Raw genomic sequence first — 14,025 nt, forward strand, 5'->3', positions numbered from 1 at the left:
AGTGCAGATTCTAAGGCTCAATAATAAAGCTTCTTGCCACAGGCTAAGCATTTCCATTTTTGTCCTGAGTTTATTACATTACAAACATTTAGCAGATGCTTTTATCCAAAGCGACTTACGTTACATTACCACCTATTACAGAGGGGGGAGCAATTGAGGGTTCGGCCTCGCCTCAGCAGGGACTTGAACCGGCGACCCTCTGGTTCCAAAGCAGAAGCTCTAGCCACTGAGCTACTGCCTTCCCCCTTTATTGATACGATGTGTGATTAACACTAAATCAGACGATCTAAAACAATACGGGACGACGTAAAAGAACAATCAGACAAACCAGATAAAAGAGGATACAAATACATGGAGCTATAATGTTATCTGGATGCTCATTCTCCTGCAGCGAGATAAAGAAGTATCGCCTCATTCATTTACCTGAGGCTATACTTATTCATATCGCTCCTCTACCGATCCCACGCCGTGCCCCCCCCTGCAATAGCTCTGCGCCCCACCCTAGGGAGCGCGCCCACCACTTTGAGAACCACTGAATCATTTATATTCAAGGAGAAGCTGGCCTGAAATTTGTTCAGGCCAAAAATAGTGTTTTTGGCTTTGAACACACCAGATAACGGCATTGGTCATTATCACAATCATAATTTCATCAAATCATATTTGCTCCTTTACGCTGTTACACAGGTCTTAAATTATGGTAAAAGAATAAATAGACCAGCGACTTGCATACATAAACAGTAGCGCTTACTCACTCTTCCTCTGTGATTTTAACTGCTGCTTTATCACTGGTGTCATTTTCCCCTAAGAAAGATAAACCATTTGAATAATTGCAATACAGACAAACATCAGTGTATAATGTGCATGTAATTATGATAAGTGTGTGTGTGTTGGTCTCAGACGTCACACACATAATTTTTACATTTGTGTTGTCTGTGCGAGGGATTAGGAGACGTCTCTACTGATTTTGTTTCAGGCTGGACTTTGTGCTGATGTGTTCTACACAGTGATGTTTTGAACAAAGCAGTCAAAAAGCCTCTTTTGTAGAGTTGCAGCTGTATTTTAATGTAGTTAATGTTTAATGATTCTGGTCCAACTTACAGATAACGTGTATTGTCTCAGCAACACTCTGGACACAACAAAAGGTGCTTGAGGACTAAATGGTCATTCCATTATATGATATCAGTCAGACAGTGTTATTGTTATTGAGTCATAATGGAGGCGATGTGTGCTGAGTGGCCTAGACTGTGACCTCTGGTGACTTCTCGCATTCAGCAGTGGTCTATCAGTCATCCAGTCCTGTGAGATGTTTTATCGCCTTCATGTGTGTAGGTTGTGGCCACATCCTGATTCCAGTTTGTTCGCCAGTGAATCATATTTACCCAGGACTCGGGAGATAAAGATCTCATAGAAAGATCAAGGTATAGCTGTGATGACTCTGCAGGGAAAGTAAAAGCCAAACACTCCCTGTGTGACAGAATGCCTTTGGGGAAGGCGGAACCGCACATATCCCCGGGTTTCTCAAAGCTTTCACAGGCTTATGGGTGGGGAGAACAGGTATTCTTATGAGTCTTGGTAAACAAGAATGTTTACCTAATTCAACACCTCTATCTAACAAGATACGTCAATGACCGTAACCTTCACTACGGAGGGAACAAATGAGCTATTTGATTGCGTAAGTGGCATTATGTAAATTAGGGGGTTGACTGTAAAATTGAGGTCCTACAGATCCAGAGTCAGTGTGTTAGGGAGCAGTAAAGCATGGGGTCGTAGGAGGAACATTGAAGAGCAAGAGACAGTGATGTATGATGTATCATTTGCGTAATTCAGACAGACTTGAACAACAATACTTCAACATTTACAACATGTGTTCTCTCAAAATGTACATATTTTGAGGGACAGGGTTTTGGTCCAAGGTACACAAGACTTCCTGTTATTATGAAAAGATCAATTAAGAAGATTTTAGACCATTCTCATATCATTTATCTTCCGAATCCAACAAAATCCCAAATGTGAATTAAATTATTAAATTATTACATAATATAATACATAAATTTATATACAATACATATTATATGAAATATAATACTGGACTTATCAGTGCTCAATGCCCCCCACATCGCACTCTCTCTAGCTCTCTCTCTCTCTCTCTCTCTCTCTCTCTCTCTCTCTCTCTCTCTCTCTCTCCCTCTCTCTCTCTCTCTCTCTCTCTCTTTCTCTATTCACTATTTGGAACATCCCATGATCCAAACTACTTCCCTGCAGAACATCCCATTGTGTCAAATCTCTACAGCTTTATGAATCCGTCCCCCTGAGGGCATTTGGGTGGACGAAGAAAACGATTGTGCTGTGTGCATTATTGATAATGATAATCCTTAATAATACATAATAAGATGAGTACAATGCCTCCTGTCCTTGTCCTTCATATTGCTCCCTTAGCTAAATGCAGCGTAGAAGAGGATGCAATGAAGGAAATGTCTTCATCGTTGCACATTTCTCAGTTTAATTTTTTGATGGATGACCCATAGATGTTGAAGAAACACTGATGAATGAGCACAGCCACAGCGCAGGAAATATGATATGAAAGTAGCGCTGCTCGTAAGGATTAGACCCGTCAAAGCCTGTGTGGAGCACACCTGTGTCTCTTTGCATGCTGTGTGCGTGACTGATGAAATCTGTGAAATATTGCTCCTATAAATCCAAAGCAATGAAATCAGGTCTAATCAGTTCTCTCCATTCCCTCCTTTCATATTTTGGCAGTTACACATACAGAGCACCCAAAATGCATTAATTGAAACATGTATTCATCACCAGAGCCAAACTGTAAAACTTCAGTGTGGCCCCTTAGTAAACACAGAGAAGAGCTTTCTCACTCGTTTACATTGAGTGTGTGTCTGTACCCACATACTCACAGTAGCCGGGTTTCCATTGACTTTTGTTTTGCACAAGCATCCACAATTTGTGTAAATAAACTATACGAATTGTTGTCATTAAGTTTGGTATACGGTGCATCATGACATGTTTAGGACTCCGAACAGTCTTCACTTGTGATCTTCCTGACTCGACTTGAGCCTTATTTGAAACACATCAGAATCAGAATCAGAATCAGAATCAGAATCAGAATCAGAATAGCTTTTATTGCAAATTAAGTTTACACTCAAAAGGATTTTTTGTGGTTATTGGTGCGATATAAAACATATAAGACATAAGACAACAAGACAACAACTATGCAAAGAAATTGAAATAAATTAGAAAACACACAAAATGAAATAAATTAACTGAACTGAATAAGATTAAACGTGCAAGTTGCTACGGAAATTATGTGGTCGGGTGGCAGACCTGGGCCTTGTTAATGAGGCCCACTGCAGAGGGGAAGAAACTGGATTTGTGATGGATGTTTTGGTCCTGATGGACCTCAGCCTCCTGCCAGAGGGGAGGGTTGCAAACAGTTTGTGTCCAGGGTGGGAGGGGTCGGCCACAATGTTGCCTGCCCACTTCAGGGTCCGAGAGGCGTGCAGGTCCTGGAGGGACGGCAGATTGCAGCCGATCACCTTCTCCGTGCAGCGTATGATACGCGAACCAGATGGTGATGGAGGAGGTGAGGATGGACTCAGTGATGGCAGACTGATTATATGCAGACCCATAGTCTAAGTATTGTGTTATGGCGTTCTGAGGAGCACTTTGGCACTCTCAGTCTGTTGCTAAAGGTGCAGATAGAACATCCTCAGCAAATTACTGCAGATATTGAATGACCTGAGCCTCCAATGCAAATATAGTCGACTCTGGCCCTTCTTGTACACAGCCTTATGGAGCCTATCTCAGTCCAGCTGGTTGTCAATGTAGACTCCAAGGTGCTTTTAAACCTGTGCAAACACAACTTCCTCCCCAGGGATAGAGACATTTTGTACCTCCACCCCATTTCTTTAATTTTACTGTTGTTTAGCTGCAGGCTCCACCACAACATTGTAATCTGTCTCCTCCCCTTCACTGAATCAATAATTGTGTCGTCCAAGAACTTGAGCAGGTGGCAGGATTTCAAGACAGGACCGTCCTGTGTGTGGTCCCCTGTGGGGTTCTGCAGTCTAACATGGTGTGGCCGTCCAGTCAGGTAGTCCACTCTCCTGGTCATCAGGGTAAGGTCCTGCATCACTGTCATCTTACTGGGAGAGGGGAAAGAGTTGGGCAACGGAATTGGGAAGAGAGGGAGTATTTGCTGCTTGAGTATTTCTTTCAGATTTCTCATGTAGGTTTCCTTACCCAGAATGAGCCTCACCTTTAGTTCTTTTTTTATACTCTTCTTACTCCTCCCTGCCCACATTTCTGCGTGCCTGCTTATTCTCATTCAGGACCTTGAGGGCCTTGTAACAGGCGAACATGCGCACATCTGTCACCAAAGCACAACTTCACACTGTTGTTTGCACATCCTGCTCCCAAATCATCATGTACGCTTGGTTCCTAGCTCCTAGCTCTGATGGTTATCTCTCTCTCTGTCTCTCTGTCTCTCTGTCTCTCTCTCTCTCTAGTGACCTATTTTTTTGTTCTTGGGTTGTCTGTCCACACAGAAATGAATGTACCCTGTTATACAGTATGAGCCCATCAGTGTCCAACCCATGTGAGTTACAGAGTACCCCCAAATTCATTGCCTAAAAGATTAACTGCACCACTTACACTTTGGCATCTACCAATGTATGATGAGCGCCCTAACACAGCATTAGAACTGTGGTTATTTTACCACCTGTTTCTAAGTAACCAACACTAACATAACAAATGTGCCTATTATTGCTGCTCTGTTGCAACTTCTTCCGTTTCACTATGTTTTTGAACTGAAGTGCATGAGCATAAAGTGGCGTTCATCCTACTGCTGCACTGAAGTCATAGTGAAGTAATCTGCAGTACAGTATGTGACTCTGATTATGAGCATAACCGTAGTTTGCTGTTTACACGAGCTCCAAAATTGCAATAAAATCAGCAAAAAAGTGCTAATTTAATGGCACTATGATTGGATCAAATTTTATTTGTATAGCTAAAGCCCAATATCGCATTCAATCTCTCAGGGTTCTACAGGCCCACAACAGCACATGGTTCCTGACTTGAGCTCTCTAGGAAGACAATGACAAACTCCCCAGAACCTTCATGTATAAGGAAAAGGAAGAAACCTTGGGAGAGGCAGTACTACAATGTCTATAATACTGTATAATAATACAACAAAATCAAAATCACCAGAATACAGCAATAGATGAATATATACAATGGACAATAGATGAATACAATATACAATACCAAATAAAAATAACAATGACAATAGTAACAAGAGTCCTGGGAGAAGGGAGAGAGAAAGAGTTCTTACAGAGAGTCTTGTCACCGGAGCAGCAGTCCAGATAATGACAGTGCATGTAAACGTAGCTGTTGATATTGTGCACGTATTCTGCTTAGTCATACTTTTTGCCTTCAGAGATGTAAAGGTACTAGCAGACTTTGTCCCACCTCTGACAGATTATATTCTATTATTTTTCTTTAATCTGAACATTTTTGTTTGAGTTTGTGCTGGCAGAATATTTGTGATCTTTTTGTGCTTTTTTAAGGAAGACAAAAATCATCTCATTCTAAAACTTTTGATTGTGTGGAAAATTCTTTATTAATTGAAGCTGAAAGACAGGTTACTTCAGGACGCTGCCAGTAAAGACTGATTACAGCAATTTCCTCTTTGCCATTAATGTACCAAAAGACTACTTCACCGTCCCTTCAATGTTTAAATATAAGCTTACATCAGTGTTGGCTACTTAAGTAAACAATAGAATAAATAAAGTTACTATTGACACCACTAATCTCTCAAAGTTAAAGCATTGACGTCACAGTATATCACTAAATTATGCATTTTAAACTAAATTATTAGTAATCCAGTTCACATGTGGCTCTTACAGTGTCCTACTCAGCTTGATTGCATATGGCATTTGACAGAATACACATCTTTATTGATTATTTACTATCATTATTTCCTGATAGTTTATTGCCATAGATTTCAAAACACAATGGACTATTCATTATAAATGCATGGCAGGATCCACATCCTGGACTGAGTCACAGCGGTTTGTTTATGCAGCTCCTCCAACATCATCACAAGTCAAACCTCTCCTCCCTAGAGCAACATACATGAAGTTCCTAACGCTACAATGAATGTCATTGTATTCAGTGTCCATTTCGTGCTCTTAGCGATGGGTGTGGACGGACGCACACGGAGACGTCTTATTGAACGAGCACGTCTTTGATAAAGTCTCGCAGCGCCAAATATCCGTGTTTGCCTTGCACGGTTTCTCCCACGCTGGTCTGGCAAGGCCATAGATTTGTGATTTTTTTGTTATTCGTTGTGTTTCCGTTTTTTTTATCTCGCACACACAAAGAGTATGTATGCCTTCATCTCTGTAACTTAGAATCTTTCACGGCGACTTTGCAGCATTTATCATATAAGCCCCTACTTACTACTACATTACATTACATTACGATCATTTGGCAGACGCTTTTATCCAAAGCGACTGACATTACATTACCACCCTTCGCAGAGGGGGGAGCAATTGAGGGTTCGGTGCCTTGCTCAGCGGCGCCTCAGCAGGGGCTCGAACCGGCAACCCTCCGGTTCCCAACGGAAGCTCTACCCACTGAGCCACTGCCTACTGCCTACCTACTACTTACTACTAATCACTAGTTTCCTTTCCTTACTGTAGTTGAAAAACATCCTAATATGTATAACTGCATGCTCATTGTTGTCACCTGATACCTTCTTCAATACAAATTCTTTAGTCTGGCTGACATGACTGTGTCATAATTGTGTATTGGGTCTGAAACATTGGATGTTGTGTTATCCGTTTGACATACAACGAAAGATGTGAATATGGCATTATTCCCGCAAACCTTCATCCTTCACTGCAATTGGCTGAGAATCTTTGAGGATGCAGCTACATTGCTTATAGCATTACTGCTCTTTCTTTCTTTCTTTCTTTCTTTCTTTCTTTCTTTCTTTCTTTCTTACTTTCTTTCTTTCATCCTTTCTTTCATTCGTTCGTCCGTCCGTCCGTCTGTCCGTCCGTCCGTTCTTTCTTTCTTTCTATCTTTCTTTCGTTCGTTCTTTCGTTCTTTCTTTCTTTCTTTTTTCATCTGTAATTTCTTCCCTTCTCTCTTTCTTCCTTCAACTCCTTTCAAAACAACATATTTAACCTACATCAAATATAAACTACTTCATGCTTGTTTGCTAAAAGAATAGTGTCGGACTGCTTAATTAAAGAGGGTGGTACTTTTTTGTCTGTAGTGATAGAAGGAAATGACAGATGTATTTGCTGAACAAACACATAGTATCTTAGTACGCACAACATGTAAATGCCATGAAGGCCCATCCCAGTCACACAGGTGAAGTGGCTGCAGCTCCGCCTCATCTCACAGAGTATAAAACATGACATCCCTCAGGTAAGTTCACTCATAGGCAGTCAGTCCTCAGGAACCAACATGGGGTCCACAGGACTTCACTCTACATTATGGCTCATCTGTCTGATGCTGCTGGTCGGCTCAGCCTTCACTCAGTACGGTCAGTGCATCGCTTACTATTGATACATGATCAGAATATTGGAAGTGCTGCTTTGCTCTGCCTGTCTTTAAGAGCAAACCTTTAAGTACTTGTTTCTTTCACGCATAACCTGTGTCTGAAATACAGAATTGTAATGGTTACAGCTTTTTAACATTTACTTATCTCTTTTTACCTACATATTATTGATTTAATTTGAGTCTGTGGCAAGAGCTTTTCTTGCTCTTCTTTTTCAATCAATACTTGTTGAACATTTTAACTTCAAGCACAAACTGCAAGCATTATGTAGCTTGATTATATTCTATATATGAATTATAATATATATATAAAATTAATTATGTAATATATACAATCAAGCTTTATATATATATACATATGTAATACTGTTTTCTTTAGATTAAGTGAAATTTGTCTTCAAATCTCTCAATTCTACAATAAGTTTTATGTTTTCTTGTGTTGTTTTTACAGCCACTGCAGTTGCAAGTTCACAGAGTGTGAGCCAAGGTAAATAAAGTAATTCTCCTAAACTTATACAGTCGCTGTAGTACATCTTGGCTTTTCTGTACTAATGTTCACGTTGTTGTTCTAGCTAACGCATCGCATATTGGCCGAGTATGCACGACTTGGGGAAACAACCACTGGAAGACATTTGACGGACAGTTCTTTCAGCTGCCCTCCACCTGCAACTATGTGATGCTATCACAGTGTAATGCAGGCTATGAGAACTTCAACATCCAGATTAAACGCATCATAGTCAGTGAAGCTCCCACCATCAGTGACATCACCATGAAGCTGGAGGGAGTGAAGCTGGCGATCACTAAAGAGACTGTGACTGTCGACGGCAAAAAGTAGGTTAACTTCAAAGGACCTAAGTCCACTTATCTCAAAACAAAACCCACTTAACACTGCTGTAAAATATCTACTAGGGCAGAGATGGTGTTTTTTGTTTCAAACTCCGTCCTGTGTATCTGTTTCACAGATTTCATGAAATATTTCTTTCTTCTTTCTCTCTGTTGGTTGTCAGCCTGAGGGGCCTTTAGGGCCTGTAAAGCCCTTTGAGTCATTGTATTGTAAATTATGTTCCCCAAGCCTTAATTGGGCTCTTTTGTTTCATCTCTCTTGGCATACTGGGATTCATAATTGCTCAACTCAATCTCAGCTCTGAAAAAACCACAGCTGGTTCAAAATGCTGTGGCCGGGCTGCTCAGCAGCACTAACCACAGAACAAAGATCTACCCTGTCCTGGCTAGATTTCACGATTCTCTAATTCTGTTATAGATTAGGGTCCTGCCTATATTTGGCCCCATATTCACCCACCAAACTCTCAGGTCTTCTGATCAGAGTTTTATCTCCTTTTGACTTTGGAACAGCTTAATCCTAGACATCACGTCAGGCAACAACATGACCTGCGAAGCACTTTGTGAAGTTTACTCTCGAAAGGTGCTCCATAAATCAACTTTACTTTAACTTAGCATATTGTTATTAATGACGTGTGCTTGCTTGCTTACAAGCCAAGTCAAGCTTCACCAGTTTGTTTAGTAGCAGAGACAAGAGAGCCGAAGGCTGCTCCAGCTCATTTTATCTGATACCCTTCAGCCTCTGAATAATTGGCAACTTTCAGTGTATTATCAAGGCAACACTAGAAGAGCACTAGCCTAGTGTACATCATATTCAGAGCTGCAGCAAATATATTTCTGACTTTTGCATATGCAAAACCAAAAGAGGAAGAGATTATGAGTCACTATGTTGACTGACACAGAGGTTATGTTTACATCAGTGTTGATTGGCTTGTTCGTTTGTCTGCAGGATTACATGAAAAGTTATGAACTGATTTTCATGAAACTTGGTGGGCAGGTTTAGCATGCTTCCAAGGGAACAACACTTTCAATTTCAACAGCTATCCAGATCCAGATTTTGACCTCCCAGCAGGTGTTATCTTGACAAGGCTCTGAACAAGGATGTAGAATCACTGTGAAGTACCAAATCTATAATGATTTTTCAATCATTATGGATCTTGATTATATCGATTACACATGATTGAGCTTGAAACCATATGCCGGGTAACATTTACAATTTCATACTCAACATGAAGAGTGCATGTGTTGAGTGCTCCTCGCATATTCTCAGATTATGTAATGGTTAGGATTTGTCTATTTGGCACAGCACAGGATGATCCGTAAAAGGGAAAATCTGTCTGGTAAGGCAGCCTTAGACTCAGTAGAGTAAATATATGTTGATTGGGGCTGAAGTCAATCAAATTCACTCTACCCCTATGTGAGTACAGGTTAATTTATTTTGTTCTATATAAATTACCTTGACTGGAAGTTGAACACTCAAGGTGACTCTGAGATTAGGTTTGTACAAATGTAATTTGCTAATTAATGTAACACGATTTTACATCTATAGAATTGTGGGTCAAAGCTGGGTTCTTCCACCTTTTAAGTTTCTTTTAAACATGCAGAAGTAATAGAAACGATTGAGGCACTCATTAGATCACAAACCTCTACCAATTACTACACATCACTTAGTAATTGTATTCATAATTTAATTTGTTCTTATTGTCTCATTTCACTCTGCTTGTGTGTTTTTTTTCACCATAGGGTCTCACTGCCCTTCATCACGTACGGTGTGACTATCAGAGGGACTGAGTCCAGTGTCACTGTGGACTTTAAGCTTGGAATCAGAGCGGTCTGGAACAGGGACGACTCCGTTGATGTATGAATCACACACTTACATGTACACACATTAATTCTTCTCTCCAAATTCAGAGGCTTGTGATGTGTGGTTTCACAACACAGCTCATCATGACTCAACATCACCTGAAGCTATGTACACTAGCTGGGTAATTCTGTTTGCACGTGTGCACTGTTATATGTGAACAAAGACGCTGAGTCTTGATATATTTAAACATTTAAATATGACAAATATTATACCAGATCCACTGCGTAGTAAGAGTGAGTCACTTGGCAAGTTCTTTAGTTAACAGTTTCAGAGAAATAGGCAAATAGTGTTAGACAAAAAACAAGCATGAAAAGCACAAAGCGAACACACTGTCATGAGTTAACAGGCTGCTGAGTGCTGCACTTCAAGAAGATGGACATGATTATATGCTTGCAGATTGATATCAGGGTAATAGGGGAAGTTGTGTGAACACAATCAGGTTGACTGCTCTTAAACATGACGACATCCTGATGTGTCTGTGAAGGTTCTCAGTCATCGAGGTCATGGTATCCAAGGAAGGGACAACCAAGTCCAGTTGTCTGAGAATTAACCTTCCTTGAACGTCCTGATGTCATCTTGGGAATAATGCTGTTGTCGTGTCCTTTTTCAATTTTTTTTATTCTACATAATAGTCAACAGTCCATAGTAGGACAGAAAAGACAGCTTTTAAATTATTAATTTGATTGGGATATTTGACCAATAATTTGATTCTTCACAGGTTGAAATTGATAAAAAATATCAGAAGCAGACCTGTGGACTCTGTGGCAACTTTGATGGTGTTGACAATGATTTCCTTGAAAACGGTAAGATTGTAATCCTGTTCTAAGATTTACTACTGCAGTGCCAGTGGGAGTGGGACGAGCATTGTGTTCATACATTATTATGTTTACAAATAATAATAAAGGAAAGTAGTTGGGCTTGGGCTTGTTTTTACAGCCCTGATTTGTGTTATTGTGGTTTTTAGAGGGGTTTATTTCAAAATGGCAGAGGAGGGTTACAAGTTTTAGAAAGGCCTGCCATAGTTTCAATTTCAGCCTGCAGTGATACTTAAGAACCTGGTGAGATTGTTGTACGCTTCTTGTGTTTCAGGCCAGAAATTGGGCGTAGAGGATTACGTTGAGAGCTTTAAGGTGGATGAACCGACAGAAGTCTGCGATGAACCTGCATCATTTGCTCAAAAGACCTGTAACGATGAGGTACTCTCCCTGAGTGATAAGAATCAAACCAGCTGACAGACAATCCTGAGAGGCCTAGCTCAGAGAGTGTGGAGAGGAGGATTTGATGGTTGACTGTGACAAAGGCAGAGTCCTAATTTCTCAGTTCTCATGCTGGCCATTCCACAGTTCTCATGCTGCTTGACTTATTCAATCAGCATGATAATGATGAGAGCTTGACCTATTCAAGCAGCATGAGAACTGAGTTTGCAATGGCCAGCTGCCTTTACTGATAGTAAGGTTTCCACTACAGATAAGAAAGCAGTTTTAATGGATTGACCATCCTTGAAGGCAGACTTAACACAATTTGCAATGTTTCCTTGAGATATTGAAATATTTTTTCTGGCAAAATGAAACTTTCCCTAAGACAGATCTTGACAGATCAACTGTTTTTATTTATTTGTCAGTTTCGGAGCGCCTGCAATCAGAGGTTCACTGGTGCTTATTTCGATGACTGCAAAGACCGTCTGGATACGGAGTCCTTCATTCAAGCCTGCATGACCGACATGTGCAACGCTGCATCGAAAGACAAAGCCTCCATCCTCCTTTGCAAAACCATCTCTGAATACTCCAGACAGTGCATCCATGCAGGCGGCACGCCCAAACCATGGCGGAGCCCATCTTTCTGTCGTAAGCTCATCACACCGCTTCATTTATGTGCCTTCTATTTTATAATTTAAGTGGATATATTGTAATTGCCAGTCAGTAGTGGCTTCTATTTCTAGTTTGGCTGTTGTATTGCTATGGTACAGATGTAATTTGCTGGCTTGTATTTTGTTCCATGGACATAAGAGCTATTAAAGTGTTTCTCCACAGGTATGACTTGTCCGAACAACATGGAGTTCAGGGAGTGCAGCACTTCCTGTCCTGATACCTGCTCCAACCCTCAGTCTAGTCAGACGTGTGACAGCCATTGCCTGGATGGATGCAGCTGCCCTGCTGGTACATGCGAGCGAAATGCATTTAATTGATTGTTATGACCTGAAATGTAGAATGATCATTCAACCTTGAAATTTCATGCCACACTTGTTGCCTTAATGTAAACGGAATCTAAGTTTTAACGTGCCTGTAAAGGTACTGGATGTGAAACTCTTGCTGTCTTGTTTAAGAGTAGAAGTAGTAGGTCTGTCAGGACTGATGATTTCTCCCCTCCTCAGGAACCATCCTTGATGATGTCAGCAACACTGGCTGTATTGCACAAACAGAGTGCGCCTGCATGCACAACAACAAAGTGTACAAGCCAGACGAGTCCTACACTAGCGACTGTAGATCCTGGTAAGATAATAATTTTACAGCTTCTTACACATTCCTGAATGATAATAACAATAATATGTATTGTCATTGTTATTCTTATCTCTCACACCCAAAGCACTTTAGTAGTCACAGTATTTATAACGTTTTATTTTGTTTTATTTAGTAGTTCATAAATCCTTGGTAGCAAAAACACAAGGCACTTAGGGCATTAATACAGATGACAGATTCATGCTCTGGAATACACATAAAGGAACATAAATTGATAAAAACAATTTTGCAAAACAAAAAGTTTCTTAAAAATACAGTGTAACAGGATATCATCTTCTGTCAACAATGTGATTTCAACTCTTATTAAACAAAATTTGAATGGATTCCAACTTAAAAATAAATAAATCTATACCTCCTCCAGGCTTTTTCCCTTAAGGAAAACTACACTCAAATGTATGTCACTTTGGATTAAAGTGTCTGCTAAATGACTAAATGTAAATGTAAAATAGTCCAGTACAGCACTTAAAAAGTTGGGGGGATTGAGCGAATTTGTAATTGAAACTTGCTTGGACACGGAGCCAAAGCAGTTGTTTGAGAACAGGGCTGATATGATAATTGCGTGTGCGTGTGGCAGAAGAGGCAGATGAGTTTTGTATTAACTTTGAATACAAGACTGCCAAGCATGATAACTGCGTGTGTACGCTTCTTGGCATCTTAGAAAAGAGAGGACAGGTTTTAGATCAATTTTATTATCTCAGATCGAGAAATTTGTCTGTGTTTGTATCCATTCACATTTCATCCAAAAACCACACCCAGCACTTCCCTTCCAAATACACACAAGCAATTTTAACTTCCTTAGATAATGATGAAGGTTATAAACATTCAGTCAGAGGTCAGTATATACCAATTTACCAATTTAAATGATGGGCAATGTTAAGTGGATGCGCATGTACACAGGTTGTAACTGTGTGTGTGTGCTTGCCTTTGACAGTGTGTGTAAAAGTGGCCAGTGGGCCTGCACAGAGAAGAACTGTCCAGGACGTTGCTCTGTGGAGGGAGGATCCCACGTCAACACCTTTGATGGGAAGGTCTACACCTTCCACGGGGACTGCTCCTACGTCATGGCTCAGGTACACCACATCAACCTCACCACACTGCCACTATGGCAGCACAACTGAACCATGGCTAATGGAAGAACATGACTCAACTAAAAGGATGCCAAGACAGATTGCGCTAATATTCTTTGTCTGTAAAACTCATGAAAAGCATGTGCATCCATTC

At 40.5% G+C, this 14,025-nt stretch overlaps 1 protein-coding gene across 1 annotated transcript in view; it reads left to right on the forward strand.

The window, feature by feature from the left end:
* The first annotated feature begins 7,491 nt into the window (after nucleotides 1-7,491).
* Nucleotides 7,492-14,025, forward strand: part of LOC143004737 (mucin-5AC-like) — a 28,458-nt gene continuing 21,924 nt past the window's right edge. Inside the window, exons 1-10 of the mRNA XM_076155863.1 lie at nucleotides 7,492-7,570; nucleotides 8,036-8,071; nucleotides 8,157-8,415; nucleotides 10,168-10,282; nucleotides 11,007-11,091; nucleotides 11,378-11,484; nucleotides 11,910-12,132; nucleotides 12,319-12,444; nucleotides 12,660-12,777; nucleotides 13,736-13,874. Of these exons, the coding sequence (XP_076011978.1) occupies nucleotides 7,492-7,570; nucleotides 8,036-8,071; nucleotides 8,157-8,415; nucleotides 10,168-10,282; nucleotides 11,007-11,091; nucleotides 11,378-11,484; nucleotides 11,910-12,132; nucleotides 12,319-12,444; nucleotides 12,660-12,777; nucleotides 13,736-13,874 (1,287 nt within the window). The remainder of the gene's footprint in view (nucleotides 7,571-8,035; nucleotides 8,072-8,156; nucleotides 8,416-10,167; nucleotides 10,283-11,006; nucleotides 11,092-11,377; nucleotides 11,485-11,909; nucleotides 12,133-12,318; nucleotides 12,445-12,659; nucleotides 12,778-13,735; nucleotides 13,875-14,025) is intronic.

The sequence above is a fragment of the Genypterus blacodes genome, unplaced genomic scaffold (assembly GCF_046128005.1).
Source record: "Genypterus blacodes isolate CSIRO-AG114 ecotype Tasmania unplaced genomic scaffold, CSIRO-AGI_Gbla_v1 ptg000067l_1, whole genome shotgun sequence".
NCBI lineage: Eukaryota > Metazoa > Chordata > Actinopteri > Ophidiiformes > Ophidiidae > Genypterus > Genypterus blacodes.